At 42.0% G+C, this 16,600-nt stretch overlaps 1 protein-coding gene across 1 annotated transcript; it reads left to right on the forward strand.

Moving 5' to 3' along the window:
- Positions 1-847: 847 nt before the first annotated feature.
- On the forward strand, positions 848-14,197 carry klhl22 (kelch-like family member 22). Its single transcript, XM_006640401.3, has 8 exons — positions 848-1,069; positions 1,809-2,084; positions 3,198-3,363; positions 5,171-5,482; positions 5,833-6,239; positions 8,016-8,208; positions 10,885-11,118; positions 12,075-14,197. Exons 2-8 carry the CDS (start codon positions 1,864-1,866, stop codon positions 12,435-12,437), a joined length of 1,896 nt encoding a protein of 631 aa, XP_006640464.2. The 5' UTR covers positions 848-1,069; positions 1,809-1,863; the 3' UTR covers positions 12,438-14,197.
- The last annotated feature ends 2,403 nt before the right edge of the window (positions 14,198-16,600 follow it).

The raw sequence follows: 16,600 nt of genomic DNA on the forward strand, positions 1-16,600 counted from the left end.
TCTGGGATCAGAGGCACAATCAAATATTTCTGACACTGGAAACGAGCTGGTGCTGGTGCTGACCTCCCCCCGCCCTTGGAAGAGGTAGCCCAGGCCTGGGACTGGAAAATATTGTTCAACAACAAGCAGATAGAAAGATAATGAAAAGTATTAACTTCAAAAGCTGAAAACATGCCTTGATACTGTGAGCTTAAGGAATTCCTTATTACATTACAATACACCCTTGTCACAATGATGACGTTCCCATCACAACAACAGCATTTCAATCATTATATACTGCCCATTCAATTGGCATTTACTTCTTATAATTATAAGGCATGATATACAGTTTGTTAGCCTGTATACAATAATATATCCCCACAACTTTAGTGATGAAAAACACACCTTTCATTGGTGCTGTTGTATTGCCCGCCAATGCTTCTGAAAATAGCATAGCAAAATCAGCATAATATAAAGAACAGTTAAATAAGCCTTAATTGGACATGTCACGGGATATAATAAGGAAAAAACAATCTCAAGTAAAAGGACTTATAAGCAGTCCTGGCAGTTCCAGATTCTAGATTACACTTGCTCAGAATTACAAAGTAGTCATTGTAGCAATCAATGTATTAACATATCTATCTCTCTCTTCAGAAAGTATATTGTAAGTAGATTTTGGGGAATATATAATTTACAGCTCTAACAACCTAGACGGTTTTTTTTTTGTGACCTATGTATGCGTTTCCCAGCAATGCTCATTTCACGGCAGTTCGCAGGCGTTTCCCAGCACCTGCCAGAGGGGGCGCTGTAGCAGGCGCAGGGAGGGTTATCTCCGGCTCCAGACACTTGTCTTTGCCAGTGGGCGGCTCGTCGGTTGTTGTGAAGCCGCTTCTGCGCGGAGCTGCTGGTTGCGCAGAGAGTCGAGGCACAGCGAGGAGGAAAAGCAAGCGAAAGCGAAAAAACACTTCTTATGTATCCGCCGATCGCTGCAGTTTTAACCGAATCGGAAGCACTGACGTTGAAGATGAAAAGCGGGTTGCTGTCGTTTTTATGTTTTTCGTTTCCACATTAAAAAAATTTCGCAATTCTGGTGAGTTGCTCTGCGAGTCACGTGATACTGTTTTTTTGGGGGGCTGTCTCCGTGTTTTGGAAGTGGAAAAGCGGTAAAAAAACGAACAACTTATACGTTTCCTGTATTGTATGTTACTTTTTGAATAGGTTATGATTTCTCGGAAGTAGGGTTAAGTAGGGCGCTGCATTGTAAAGTATTTGAATATTATTTATGACCATGTACTAATTAGTTTAGGCTGTGTATTATGCACTGTTTGGTTTACGGGTATCTGCACTGAACAGTGTAATAATGGAGCGGTTTATTCCTTGTTTTAAATCTTTATTTAGAAGCTTGCGGTCACTTTTTAAAAATATATAGTCTTTATTATCCCCGAGGGTAAGTTGTTTTAATAACGTTGTATATCACGTTATGGTTTTGAAAAAAATGCCTGTTACAGATCAAAGCCGATTTCCTGGCGAAGGGTTAATCAATGTATATGCTTTCGCATTAAAAAATACCTTATAAAGTTTCGCCCTTTGAGGACTTAGGTACGCTGATAAGCGTGTGACTTGAAGGAGAGTCCTGGTAATCCACAATACTTGTTGCAGTCTCTAGGCTTGATTCTGGAGTTTCCCTTCTTCTCCAGGAAGCAGTAAAAGAAAACCCTGTGTTCAGAATCTCCTACCAGTTACTCTTTGGGCGTCACAGATCCAGTACATAAAGCTATGGCTACACGGAGATGCCCAGCGCTTGTTCCCCCTTGTGCCTTCGCCTGCAGGCACTCGTGTTGCTGGGCGTGAGATGATGTGAGCTGGACAGAGAGGGTGGCAGGCATGGCTGAAGACGGGGAGCTGGTTCAAGCCAGCAGGACGTCTCCGTCTCAGGGGCAGTGTAGCCGCAAGACCTACCACAGCAGTGCCCATTCCAAGAACCTGCTGGAGGGGCTGGTGGCACTTCGTCAGGGGGCCGTGCTGTTCGACGTGGTCCTGCTGGTGGAGGGCACGCCTCTCCAAGCGCACCGCATCCTCTTGGCCGCGTCCTGCGACTACTTCAGGTGAGGCCGCTTCTTGTGAGCCTGATGCTCTTCCTCAGTCATCCCGTTTTCACAGTCAGAGGTCCTTTTTTATTCATTTGACTGTTGTCCTGCAACCAAAGCTTCTGAGCATCTCTTTCTCAACCTTGCTTATAGCAGAAGCCTGTTTCTTCAGAACGGTTGGGAATTACTTGAAACTCTTGTAGAAGCAGGTTCTTCATTCTTATTTTGGCTGAAGCTTGTTGGTTACATGGTGGTCTGTGTAGAGGGACCACGTAGATCACTACAATAGCGTTACAAATCAGGGGTTAAGAAAACAGAGCAGGGTAATAAAATAATCAACAACCCCAAATGTCAAAAGCATACCTGAGGAGTTGGTGTGATTTGAGGCAAGTGCGTTCTGGCACGTGCTCTGGCAAAAGAGTAATAAATCGAATGTTTATTATTAAGAAATTAATACTTATTTAACAATTAACATCATTTACAAAAGGAGGTGCCATGTTTCTCAGTCTCAGAAAATCCAGACTGCTAATTAATCTAAAATTCTATTTAATGCTGAAACAAACCAATAAGAGAAATACCCTTTGTCCTAAATTAAATTAATACTCATCAGTGTTAAAACCCTTTCCTAAAATCTGAATGCCCCAAAGTTATTGGAAAATCTGTCTTTGTGTTCCAAAAGTGCATCACCAACTAGGACAGATCATTTTTAGCCTGAGGTTTCCACAAATAAATAAATCGTACTTCCCTACAATAAAGGAAGGAAAGCTCCTTTAAACAAGGCTTAAAGTACTTAGTGAGAACCTGGTCTCCGAGGGTGATCAGAGCGAGGTCCCCTTCTCACTCGCTGTTCCTCTTCTCTCCCCTCTTCCTCTCTTGCTCTCTATTCCTCTTCCTTTCTCTCTCTGTGGTTGAATGTTTTCACTTGATTGCGATTAACCAGAGTAATTGCTCAGAAGATTCCCTTTCTTCATTTGTGTGCACTGGCCTGGTAAGCTCAGCTTACTGCTGCCGAGTAAACCAGAACTCATTGTTTTCCATTGTTTGACCTCTCGAGCTGTAATAACAGGCATTGCTGAAAGTGCAGTGCCCATGCAGTCCGATTCCTGACTCTTGACACCGCTGGCCCTGTAGGGGAATGTTTGCTGGCGGGCTGCGTGAGATGCGTGAGAAGGAGATACAGGTCCATGGAGTGTCCTGCACAGCTATGTCCAAGCTCCTCGATTTCATCTACACCTCTGAGCTTGAGCTGGACGTGGACAATGTGCAGGAAGTCCTGTCAGCTGCTTGTCTTCTACAGGTGAGAATCCCAGACTCCCAGGGCCACCTGACACGGCCTGCTGCGGGCCATTCCTCTCTTGAGCTGTCTTAAATAAGCACATTCATAATAATTACATAGGGGGGTGGGGAGTGGCACAGTGGTTAGGTGCTGCCTAGCAGCTGTGGGGCCCATAGACCAACAACGTACTCTCACAGTTCAAAGACATACTGGTACAGCAGGTTGTTTGGCTTCTGGGAACATTGGCCCTGATGTGAGGAACTTTGGGTCTGTGTGCCTGCCCTGTGATGGACTGGCGTCCCGTTCAGGGTTCAGGGTGTTCAGGGTTCAGGGTTCCCCGTTCAGGGTGTACCCTGCCGTGTGCCTTTTGCTCACTGAGATAGGCTCTGGGACATTGAGTTGGGAAAAGTGGTTCGAAAATGGATGATGCAATAGATAATGATCAGATGATGGACCTCTGGTCCCTTATGCTTGTCTAAAAAGGTAGCTGCCCAAAGGAATTTGGGGGAAACAAAATTGATATTTTATAGGGATGTGAGGAAATCAATATGAGCTAGCTGAGCCAAGTGGACTCCTGTTTTTTAAAAAAAAACGTTTTTTTCTTTCAATCTTCATGCCTACAGTCACCTTTGATCTTCTTACTAAAGTTTTAGCTTGATAAATAATAAAATAATTCTGGAAGCTGAAATGAGATTAGGCAACAGTTCTATCCTCGACCACAGTCTTTCAGTCAAACTGCTCCATTGAATTCTTGGCTGTATGAATAGAGCTCCAGTTCATCTATGTAAATGACAATTGGTCACGTGTCTAACAAAATATGAAAATTATAAGAATAAGGCTTAGGTTATCATTTAGGTTGGACAGAGGTCTAAATTTGCTATGCTTTTTGCTGGATATCCTTGTAAGAATGGTTTTGGTGTGAAGTGTGGCATATTGCCCTTCAGTATGAAATATAGATCCATATGATGGACTGTATGTTTTGTTGTCTAAATACAACATTTTGTATTTTGCATGTTTACCCAAGTTAGAACACAGCTGTTTTTGAAGTGCTTGTCCATTGCTGCAGTGTGTGCTTCTGTTCCAGTTAAGGCTTATTTAAGAGACATTTTGCATCCAGTCAGATGATTGATTTGCATAACACCAAGTGTATCAAAATAATAGGGCTGATACAAAATCTCAACTTGTATACAATTGTACACAAATACATTCATAATTTGCCATTATATGCTTGTATGTACTCACATTTTTGGTATTTATACTAATTCTCCTCAGGGTTATTGAGCTTTTACACACATTTCAGAACCTGTTTGGTCACAGGACTTTGCAGCCAGTCTGTTTTTTTTACACTGTGTTGCATCTGTAGCAAAGCATCCTCACTATCTGTTACTGCAGTTCTGCCATTTCCTGTTCATTTAGAAACTCGCAGCTCCATCTGTCACAGAGCTGGCGTCGCAGACAGTTTAAACCACAACTTTATTATGTGCCACTCAGCTTTGAAAGATCCAGCTAACAGGCGAGGAATTGTAATGATTTTGTCAAGGTTTAAACTGTGAAAGCAAGATTGCTTGGGCTTTTTTACAGGACAACAATATTTATCATAGTTCTATATAATGCGAATGCAATGTTTTTAATTTTATTTTTTAATTCCTAGTTGTTTAATGAATCTGTATCGCCCTGCTGTTAGCTTGTATTGTTGATGTAAATCACATGGGCATTTGGCATTTTGCTGAACAGAGGCCATGTACAGAAAAAGCTGCCTGTCCCTGTTTTTGTCTTGTGCCTGATGTCTTGTTCGTGATCCTGTTTTTGTCCTGTGCCTGAGTGCTAGATGCAAGACGTGATTGGCTTCTGCTGTGATTTCCTCTTCTCCTGGTTGGACAAAGACAACATCTTGGAGGTATACAAGCTGGCAGACCTCTTTGGCCTGAGCCAACTGAGTGCGAAGGTGGACGCCTACATCTTAAAGAACATCCAGACCTTCTCCAGGACCGCGGCCTATCGCCAGCTGCCACAGGAAAAAGTGTTCAGCATTCTGTCAAGCAATGATCTGGAGGTCAACTCTGAGAACGAAGTGTACGAGGCTGCACTGCACTACCATTACACTCCTGAGCAAGTGGAAATGGATCAGGTGTGCCTGCAGGTAAGCAGAACGGCCACGCTTTATCTTTTTCTGTGTTGCATTGTTTCTGCTTCTATTTAACATGCTTTGGAGCTGCAGGTATTTAGAGCAAGCAGAAGCATATCAGGACAGTACGGCATTAGGGGCGAGGGTGTGAGATAAGGAATAGGGGGACACAGCCTGATGCCATGGCTTTTGGAAACATTTTAGCTGCTTCACACCTACTTTTGGTGAGGCTCCTCTCTTTTGCCACATTATTGACTCAGGCAGTCTATTAGGAACCCTGAGGTCCTTAAGCGAACCGGCAGGGTGGTTTGCTCGCGGATCGCTGAAAAGAGGTGTCCGTGACATGGCCGGTCTTCTGTGCGCAGGACCCCCTGAAGATGATGGAGGCGGTGCGCTTCTGCCTGATGGAGCGGCAGATCCTGCAGCGGCTTCACGACCGGCTGAAGCGCTGCCCCCTGCGGGACACCCTGGCCGCCGCCCTGCAGTACCACAAGCAGGAGGTGTGGCAGCCTGTGATGCAGAGCTCCCTGACGCAGCTGCGCTCCCACTTCCGGTGCATCGTGGGCTTCGGGGGCATGCGCTCCTCGCACTCGGAGACGCTCAGCAACGAGGTCAAGTTCCTGAACCCCGTCGCGGGGGAGTGGAGGGACCTGACCACCACCAAGTCCGCGCGCATGTCCAACCAGGGCATCGCCGTCCTCAACAACTTCGTCTATCTCATCGGAGGGGATAACAACACCGGGGGCTTCCGCGCCGAGACCCGGTGCTGGAGGTGAGAGTGGCGGCTCGTTTTTGCCAAACTGTGTTGATGTCTGCTAAGAAAGATCTCTTTATTCTGTTTCCACTCGGGTCATGAGGCTTAAAAAAACAAAAAGGGTTAATGACCAGGGATACCGTCTGTCCAGGTTCTACATGACTATTCTCTTTTGAGGCGGCTGTCCTGGGGGATCTCTTATACTGTACTTCTCAGGACATTAAATGTCCTGTATTTTTGTGGAATCCCCAATACGGAGTTTAACATGTCTTAACAACATTGTTTTAATCACGTCATTCTCCCCTCTTTCTGAATTGTTGTTCTGCTGTCCATGAGGTCTCGCAAGCTCCTTTGTTCCTCTGTGCACATTTATTACCATAATGCAATTGCTTGACTATAGACTGCAGCCAGAGCCAAATAAATGTACCAGACAACATCACAGTAAGCAAGCATATTCTCTTGCCAAGTTCAGAACAGTATTAGGCGAGGTAGTGGAGTGAAATTCTAAGGATTTGTTAGATGGCATTTACGCATGGATAAATGGATGACTTAACAGGTGATGATGTAATGTTTCGTCTCCAATTACAAAAATAAGGCGTTAATATAGCATTGCATTAAAAGAACTAAAACAATCGCAAGTCACAGACCTTTACTTATTTAGGAAAAGAGGTAATCTGAAGCTACAGCCAGAAAATCGGCTAAATGTTGGTAACAACTATTAAGTGCAGACAATTTTACACTGGGTCCTTAACCAGCTTTTTTGTGTAACGGGTTTGGTGTCCCACGTTTTTGTAAGTTAGATTTGGCAACCCCTTGAATGGGTATTGTTTTTGTATTTTGTAGTTGACCTACAATGACCACTCAGTTGACAAAGCAAGTACATTTCAGCTGCCCTAGACAGTTGTACATAGTGAAATCAACACTGGTGCTTGATCAATCGATGAAAACATTTGTTACGAAAGGACTCCACAGAAGAGGAGAGACTCCTACAAACTTTGTTACAGCACTTCCTGCTTATAACACTGCCTTGTTTATAATGAATCTACAGGGATGTGTTCTTGTCTGACGATTGTGATGTCTATTGAGTGATGTTTTTACTCCTCAACCCTGGCTATAATGACCATGACTAACCTTGCTGTGTGCAGGCTACAGACATGGCATCAATAGTGACAGGAAGAAATCGAGATGTGGGAGCCAGCTGTTCAAATAATGGTCAGGAGTGTTGTGAAACAGTTCCTGCTCTGCAGGATTTCTTCAAGGCTGTAAACTAGACTCTACACTGAACTCATTTGCTGTTAGTATTATTTTTCTGAGGCTATATACCTCCACATGAGCCATCAGATTAATGAAAACGATTTAATCATTTTATGTTTCACTTGATACGTTTAGAAATGAAACGTATAAAATCAACCAAATAAGCTTTGTGATTTTTTTTTATTCTTTAACTTGAGGATTTTAAGAAAAGCCTTTGGCTATATTGAACTCAAATGCTTTAAGTGTAGAGCCCACTCTTTTTAAGAACGCAGGCTTTTGTCTGATGCTGCTGATCTGTTTGAGTTTGTTAAACACGAGAGTGTGTGCATTCTAAGACAGTAAGCACAAGCTTACTTTTACTTGCTGTGGTGGGGAAGGTATAAAATTAAGTTTTAATTCCGCACGGCTTGGCCTCCAGAAAAGTATTGCAGGAATGTGTCTGATTAGGATTTGTTTTTGTGTGTGTGTGTGTGTGTTGTGTGCGCTCTCCGCTGAGCGGGTGTTGTATCCCGGTGACCCTGGGCTCGCCCTCTCGCCCAGGTACGACCCCTGCCATGACAGCTGGGTGAGTATCCAGCCCCTGCAGCAGCAGCACGCTGACCATTGCGTGTGCGTGGTGGGCGCGTACCTGTACGCCATCGGGGGGAGGGACTACAGAGACGAGCTCAAAGCCGTGGAGCGCTACGACCCACACAGCAACACCTGGGAGTACGTCGCCCCCCTGAGACATGAGGTGACCTGACATCCTTGAGCTGCCCTTTTCCATATGGGTGTTGTGTGTTTTCAGGGCTCGCCTTTTTTTTTTTCTCCCCCCTCAAGTGTTTTATTTAAGGAATTTTGGAAATGTTAACAAGACTAACAATAAATAAGAAACCTAAAAATGACACAGAATACATAAAAACGCAGAAAAAAAACAAAAAGCAGCAGCCAGACAAAGAACAAACAGCTAAAACCTGCTGATGCCTTTTGACAGATTTCTTGTTGCAATAAGAATAGAGTCAAAATCTATGATAAAAGTAATCGCAGAATGATTGGCAATCCAGGATGTGTACAAGGCTCTGTCTTTTTTAAAAAAAATCAAGAAAGGGACTCCAGATCCTAGGGAAATGAACCCTCTCCGTTGTAACTGTGGAAATGGTCTCTCAGAACAGGGCACAGCGACAGATTTCCATTCTTTTAGAATATTTGTTGGCCACAGCCATACCGAACATCACTACTTATTGTTCTTCCTTTTAGTTAGTTTGAGGGTGAGCTCTGAACAACCAAAGAGAGCTAGTTTGGGATGGCTCACCTTATTTTAAATGAAAGAATGAATTTCTGACCAAGTGACTGACCATTTGTCTCTCTGTGCTGAGAATACATATGAGGAAAGACAACCGCAAGGAAATGGCAGCAAGTGCTAGTAATCCTCAACTTCGTAATGCAAAAACTGAAGAAAATGTTCTCAGTTGTTTACACACAGATCCACTAGAGGGTGATGATGTTACAGAAATCTCCTTTAGCTTTCCAGGTTTCTGGTCATGTCTGAGACATTGCCACCCTGATACAAGTTAAACGATTTAGAAAGTTCCAGAAAGGATCCGTTTGCAGGAAATATTTGGATCGTACACCGTTAAATACAAGCTTCTGTCTTTTAACCTTTGTAGTTCTTATTTTATTACATCTTTCTTTCAAAATTTTGTTTAAAGGGGTAATTATAGGTCATAATAAACGATAAGTAGTACATTTATTACACATCTAAATTAGAATATTTTGGAGCACTACTGACTCCCTCCAGAGAAGGATAACTCAAATATGTAGTCTTTTTGTGTGTCTGTGGGGGTTATTAAGATGCTTTTAGAAACTAAGAAGGTAATTTCCAAGAGTTATAATTGTTCATTTAAAATGAATAAGTGAATTTGATATACATATATTGCAGCTTTAAAAGGTTTATATAATCTATTAAATTGGAACTTAAGTACCAATTTCTCAGACTAGTTATTAAATCTCGGTAACAAAATAAATTCATTGACGGCTACAGAAAAAAATGACAAATGTTCAATTAAGCACAAAATCATGATCTTTGTGAAAGTACTGTAAGTCACCATGTTGTCCCAAACACCTGGTCTTGCCAGAGGAGGGAGAGAGAGTTCCCACAAACTGTGGTATGATGCAGCCCTTCCTGCTAGCTATAATGACTAACTGAATGCGATGTACGAGCAAATTAAGAATGGCTTATGCAGCAGATATTTCACCACAGAAAGTTTCCAGTGTAATCTGCGTGCAGATCAAGTAAGTTCCTTGTATCTGAAAAACTGTGTTGAAGTAGAGAGCAATGTTTCTATTGGATTAAAAGACAATTATTTGCAAACCTGCCTCTTTACAATGTAATAGGGCCACTTCATGCCAATGGAAGGTTTTGCTTCATTCTGAATCACGGAATATGGCGCTACACGTACCAGGACATTTCAAAAGGCACTGTGTCCATTTTTATTGTGGTTAGAAATGCGCTCATCGGTGCTGATTCTTTCTAACCGCAAAATATAAAACTAATGTTGTAGTTCCCCTTTAATATTTCTTCTGAACATAAACATACTCCTGTCATTTCAAAGGCTTGATCTTCCTGAATGGACCGCATCCATTTTTGGATGTGACCACCCGTTCAGGAGTCAAGTAACAGGAAAAACAAAAAACTCATTATTAATATTTCATTTAGTTACAAGTATCAATCAGTGATTGCTGGTTTTCTTTATTGGGAATGTAGATGTTCTAAGCGGCTACATAATTAGATTGGCTCTATCAGCACCAGAAGTCATAAGGTCTTTCTCTGCTGTATGTTTGTTCATTGAAAAAGGACTGTATTAACATTTATCAGAACAAAACATCTTTGCAACCTAACAAGTAAGGAAAGTTGATTAATAATAGGTTTATATGACCCATTTAAATGTTACTTATTTGAAAACGAATAACTTATATTTCTAGATTTGTCTACACGAGTGTTATGACAAGTTGATTTTTTTGCAACTATGGTAAGAATGCAACACAAGGTGTTGAGCCTTACGTTCTCAACATTCTTGTCAGAATTTGTGATTTTGATGTGGTTACAGTCTGTCGGCTTCTGGGCATGACACTTTAGTTTTATGTGGTTGGGAGTTGTCACTGCTGCAAGTGCTCAGTCTAATTGAACGAGTGCCTGCAGCCGTACTGGAATAGTTTTGGTTTCCCACAACAGTTTCATGTCCTTGGTGCACAAATCGGCCACCTACAGGAGCGTCTTCCTCGGGCACCGTATGGCTCATAAGCCCGAGCATCGAGATGTTGCACTGTGCCGCCTGCTCCATTTTGTGCTCTTGTGTCTTGCGTCGAATGCAGTGCACGTCTGTCAGCACCTTTGACGTGATGGTGCACTGGGGTTCTGTGGCCTGTCCAGGTTTATGCCCATGCTGGAGCAGTGCTGGATGGGAAGATGTACATCGGCTGCGGGCGAAGGGGACCTGCCTACCTGAAGGAGACCTGGTGCTATGACCCTGGGGCCAACCAGTGGGAGAGCCGGGCAGACGGCCCCTTGGGACGCGCTTGGCACGGCATGGCGGCGGCGAACGGCAGGGTGTACGTCATCGGGGGCAGCAACGACGACAGGGGCTACCGCCGCGACGTCTTGAAGGTGCCTGCGCCTTTTCCTTGAGTCCAGTATGAAATGCCTTCTCCAGACGCGAGCCTGCTCTCGGATATGCGGGAAAATATGTGAATATATCGGAGAACAAAAGATCATTTGTGGTGGCGAGAAATGGAAGAAGAATGAGCGAAATCTTAGCTGATTGTAAAGATAATTAAGATGCATGTACCTGGTGGTTTTTGAAGCTATGCAGGATTCAGTTCCCCTGAAGCGAGATTCTAGAATGCAGACATAGAAAAAATTATATACGTAATTATAATCCATCGATTTCTTCACCTGCTTTATCTAGTACAGAGTTGTGGGAGACACCATGGATGTGATGCCAGTCCATCACTGGGCCTCACAAACACACATCCATACCTACAACAGGGCCGGTTTTGGTACAGAAGCCAATTAACCTGTCGGTATCTTTGGACTGTGGGAGGAAACCAGAGCACCCAGAGGAAACTCGCATGAACACGGGGAGAACACGCAAACTCCTCAGACAGCACCCCACAAATTGAACCCAGGGCCCCAGTGCTGTGAGGCAGCAGTACTAACCACTGCGCCCCAATACCGGTCTATATAGCTCTCAGCTCAATAGAACTTTTTGAATGCATTTTTGAAGCAAAGTTTGAATTGAGAAGCTTTGGAAGTTATTCTTTTCTGTGTTCGCATGTTCTGGAAGTGAATTCCAGGGCAACAACGAGCGTCTCTGCTGCACAGCAACTTGAGATGGTCTTGTGAAGCAAGCAAGCATTCTTGTCTTGTTCATGGACCTGTCTTATCTGTGTACAGGTTTATTCAAAGTACAGGAGCAAGCATGAGGTATCCATGGCGTGGGCTCAGCAGAGCGGGTACTCTTGAGAGGTGAAATGGTTAAAAACCGCAATGAGAGGAGAGTAGAGTATGACTGGTTTCGCTGTCTGGCGAAAGCACAAGCTATAACGCTACTCTTGCTGCAGGTGGCTTGTTACAACCCTGAGACTGACAACTGGTCAACAGTGAGTCCTCTGCCCTCTGGCCACGGAGAGCCTGGCGTTGTGGTGCTGGACAGCCGGATATATGTTGTGGGCGGCCGCTCGCATAACAAGAACAGCCGCATGGATTATGTCCACGTGTATGACCCCAAGACCGACCGCTGGGAGGCCGGGCCCCCCTTTGAGGACCGAATCTCTGGCTTGGCGACCTGCGTCCTCCTGCTGCCCCGCTCCGTCGTCACGGAGACGGACAGCTGCCCCTCAGAGCATCGCGGGATGAAAAACATCTGGGAGGACGTCCTGAGTCTGGAGGACTTTGAGGTTTCGGACAACTCCAGCGAGGACTGAGTCAAACCGTGCTTTCTTTTCGAAAGCCACTCGGAGATGAAAGGGGTTTCCAGGGTTGATCGAAGCACTTTGGCGTTCTTTCTCGCATGACACGGTGAAAATCTTTTTGGTTGCATTTATGAGCCACCTATCAGCTTCATCAATATTGCGCCGACATAACAAAAAATAGCCAGCTGAAAATGAATGTAATAAACCAAGAGCCAAGCTTTCTGTTTTGTTCAGATTATGAAAACCTTGCAAACTGCTAAAGATCTAAGTTAAGTTGATTACATCTGGTTCATGAATTTGTCCAGTCAGGTATTTCCTAGGAATTAGAGGATGCATGAAACAGGAGACTACAGCCCCCATGATCATGTTTGCTGTGCTCCTGCTGCAATTTTTAGTAGATATTCAATTGCTTTTTATACGGGTGTTCTACGGAAGTGGTCCTTAATGCCCATTTGTGTTTTAATTCTTGCTGTTTATGAGGAGACAACCAACTGATGGTCAAGACAGTTCAAGCGTGGCTTCGAACTGTTCCTCCAGATATCGGCATCTACAGCACAGAATACACAGCAAAGCAGGCTGGTATAAAACTGGTACTTTTAAATGTGAATCTAAAAATTAATATTCAAATTGTAATGAATTATATAAAAGTGTCTGCAGCATTAAGTATCAAAATAACATCTTCTAGAGTTTGCAGATGGATTTTCTTAAGCCTATTGTAGGATTGACATAATTACATTCAAGTACAGGGTTATCACCTAGTTGCCAGAGTCATTGTTCTACTGTATTGGAATTTTGTACACAAGTAAACTTAACAGGTCTGAAGGATAACATGATAAAATACATGAAAGAGGTTTATTACAAAATAGACTCTTTTTGCTAACGCAGGAAAAATGTATTTTGTCACACACTTCATGTCTTCTTATTTTGTTCTTTGTTTCTCTGTTGTTCTGGTTAATGATTTACAAGTATCTAAGTTAGCATGCAAGAACATTTTATAATTCAGACTTGTACCCCAGTATCTACTTATGTGCAATATGAAAAAAGTGAAGGAGCCATTATGTAAGCTTGTAAAAAAGACCTCTTCGTAACAAATCTTTACACACATTTCTACCTAGTGAGATTATTGGGCAGAAACTAAAATATTAATGTAAAGAATATAGGCCTTCGCTTCACAGTCTCTTCTGTAATTCCTCCTTTGAGACAGCTTCCCTCTTGTCAAAAGGTGATTCCCGGATGACACTGGATTCTTGCTCAGGCCAGAGTGACTGCTAGCTGAAGGATGATTACAGAAGTGAATCTATTTAAAAAAAGACTCCATTCTAAACAAGTAGAGAGGACTGCCTGTTTTCATTGGTGTCGCTTCAGTGAAACTAACCTCTTTGTGCCTTGTGCGTTGACATAGAATGGGACAAAACGCTACTAGAATAACTTACACTCCATATTTGAATTGATTGAGTCTTCTGAGGACCGTGTATGGGTCTACCACAAATTATCAGATGAACCATGTTTGTCTCAGGTTCTGGCTTAATTTCATATCATTGACATTTCAGAACCTACCAGGATTATGTGACGATCTCATATAATGTTCTGCTCTTTCCAGTTTTTAAGTGACTGATTTTTCTACGTAGAAAAACAGTTTTTTTGCATTGGTTCTTCAGATTTCTGTTTCACGCATGGAAGGTTTAAAATAAAAAAAAAAGCTGTTTCCTTTTAAATGCACATTATCTTTCTGTGGAGGGTCAATAAATACTGTACAACAGCTTTAACCAAAATGGACGTTGTGTGTTTTTTCTAGTAGACTAAATTTCTGTGTTGTGGATAATCTGACATTTCCAGTGTGTACTGTATGTGACTAATGACTCATTCTTACACGCATATCTTTAGATGAGCTGTGTACCTATAGTGTATTACAGAGGCAGATAAAGGCGGCTGCATGTTAAATGTTCACAGAAATAATAGTTAATTGCTTAAGTGTCTGAGTCATTAGTTGTTTAAACAAGATTGCTGACAACAACATGCAGCCGTCATCAGAGAATTCTTAAAATAGATTTTGTTTCACCAGGAAAGTCTGGGGATTGATTTTTAAACTGCCTGCTTCCTGTTACCAAACAGAATCTTCCCATACAGTAAAATTATGTAACCAGTTTCCTCTACCCAGCAGAATGCTTACGATGATACAATCTCAGTTTCTGGCAGCGGCAATGAACTGCACTGGTCAAATCAGATTCTGAATGCCAGAGCCAAATAGTAACTGTAAAGAGGATTATGCATTTGTGTGATAATTGGTTAGAACTGTCACAACAATGGGCTCTGCACCAAGAAGCTTTATGGGCTGTTAATGTTAGGGTTCAAGTCAAGAAGACATTCTGTACCTTTTTTCTTCCAGAATCACTTTATTCCCTGACTGCTTTACACTTATTGCTGCTTTATAGATTTTAGTGTAGCTGCAGTAGTCATTCCACTACAGAAGGGAGCGTCCCATTGTTAAGTGATATAAGAACAAATGATGCTGTCGGAGAGGTTTGACTAACTGTTGTGTATCCATGTTGTGTGCAAATGACAAATAAACTTATTTTAATATCCTTATACAATACCTGCTTATATAGTGGTTGTACCCTAGGTGATGAGGGGATCTAATCCTGTTATTTTGTATCATCTTAAAAAAACATGGTTGGGTCACTTGTGGGAGTCTGGAACAACCTTTCCTGTAGTTTCCACTTTTGTCCTCTGGCTAATGTTTCACTGTTTACTCCATGGAAGAATGACATCTGAAGATTTTCAAAACTCGAATCATGTTTCTTTGGTCAAGACGAAAAAGCACTTTTTAGCCTGCCAGAGTGGGACAGTACTTTGCCATTCATATGCTCTATCTGTATAAATTATGAATATTTTTTTATCAAAAAGGATTCTAACAAGTTATACAAAACCTGCTGCTTCCAAATCAATGTTGACTGCACTGTAGAATTAAATTTCCATTCAGATGACCCTCTGGTGTAGTTCTTATGGTTTTCATTACCTTTCATGTAGTCGGATTTAAGATTCATTGGTCTGTGATGCCTTGGTTTGATTTTGTCACTTTTTTCATGGATGAGTGCTGCATCCCATCTCTAGAGACTGCAGTGAGAGCTTTGTTAATGGACTATGAATAGCATCTCTTGTTTCCTTAAGTAGGAGTAGTAGAACACTGAAGATGTATCTTAATTGTTTCTAGTAGCTGTAACATGCCTGCATTTCTATGCTAATGCTGTTTAGTATGCGGTTTTGTCTCTTCTCATCCTGAGGTATGTTGTCTATTTCTTCCTTGGTGAAACCTGAGTGAAATATTAATTTATCAGTCATTTTGTCTTTAATTATCTAAGTGTTTCCCAATTTTATCCCTGAGACACTTCACCTTGAACTTCTCCTTTGCTATTGAAATACAGAAAAAAATGTAGGCATGAGGGAGTTCTGTCGTGCTCAGCGGGAAGAAGGAAGAAGTATTATGTTTATATGTGCGTGCTACATTTTTTAATTTTTATCTCCAGAGCCTCTCACCCACTTATCATGGATGGCATTAGCACAGATTTCCACAGGGAAACAATCTAGGTTACGGCCTACTTTTTTTTTTACAAATTCTGCCCCATGATCAGGTGAAACTCAAAACTAGTGTAATATATACTATATATAACTCCTCATACCTAACTTGCAAACTGCTAATTGTTAGGGGTAGAAAACTATTAAGGGTTTAATTAAGAATCTACAAGTCAAACTAAAAAAGAGTCCTACAGGTACTCATGTCACAAGGATCAACACGGCCAAGACCTGCATCATGAAAAAGTCTCATTTCAGTTTTGTGAAAAGGATTTAAGTGGAAAAACTGTCCCCATCCTCAATATTCTATTAAAAGTATAAAAAAAACTTTTTTTTTATTTCAGTGCTTGCAAATGATTCTTGAAACAGCAGATACACTCTATTGTATTCCCATTATTGACATTGACACATTATAATTCCACGGGAATTTAAAAATAATATATTGTTACAGAATTTTAAAGGTGTTTATTTCAGATTACAACTGTGTAATGAATCACACGTGAATTTGCAATTGTTCAATAAAGTGTTACTTATCTTTACAGGGGTGTTGGATAAACTTGGTTTAAAATAAGAGTGTAGCCACAAAAACCTCTCTTAATGATAGA

The sequence above is a fragment of the Lepisosteus oculatus genome, chromosome 22, assembly GCF_040954835.1.
Source record: "Lepisosteus oculatus isolate fLepOcu1 chromosome 22, fLepOcu1.hap2, whole genome shotgun sequence".
NCBI lineage: Eukaryota > Metazoa > Chordata > Actinopteri > Semionotiformes > Lepisosteidae > Lepisosteus > Lepisosteus oculatus.

What these genes read in the sequence shown, in the direction of transcription:
- klhl22 (XM_006640401.3), top strand. Translation starts at nt 1,864, where the DNA reads ATGGCTGAAGACGGGGAGCTGGTTCAAGCCAGCAGGACGTCTCCGTCT. An exon ending in GCGTCCTGCGACTACTTCAG is followed by an intron (nt 2,085 to 3,197) that starts GTGAGGCCGCTT and finishes CTGGCCCTGTAG; the next exon opens with GGGAATGTTTGCTGGCGGGC. An exon ending in GCCGAGACCCGGTGCTGGAG is followed by an intron (nt 6,240 to 8,015) that starts GTGAGAGTGGCG and finishes CCTCTCGCCCAG; the next exon opens with GTACGACCCCTGCCATGACA.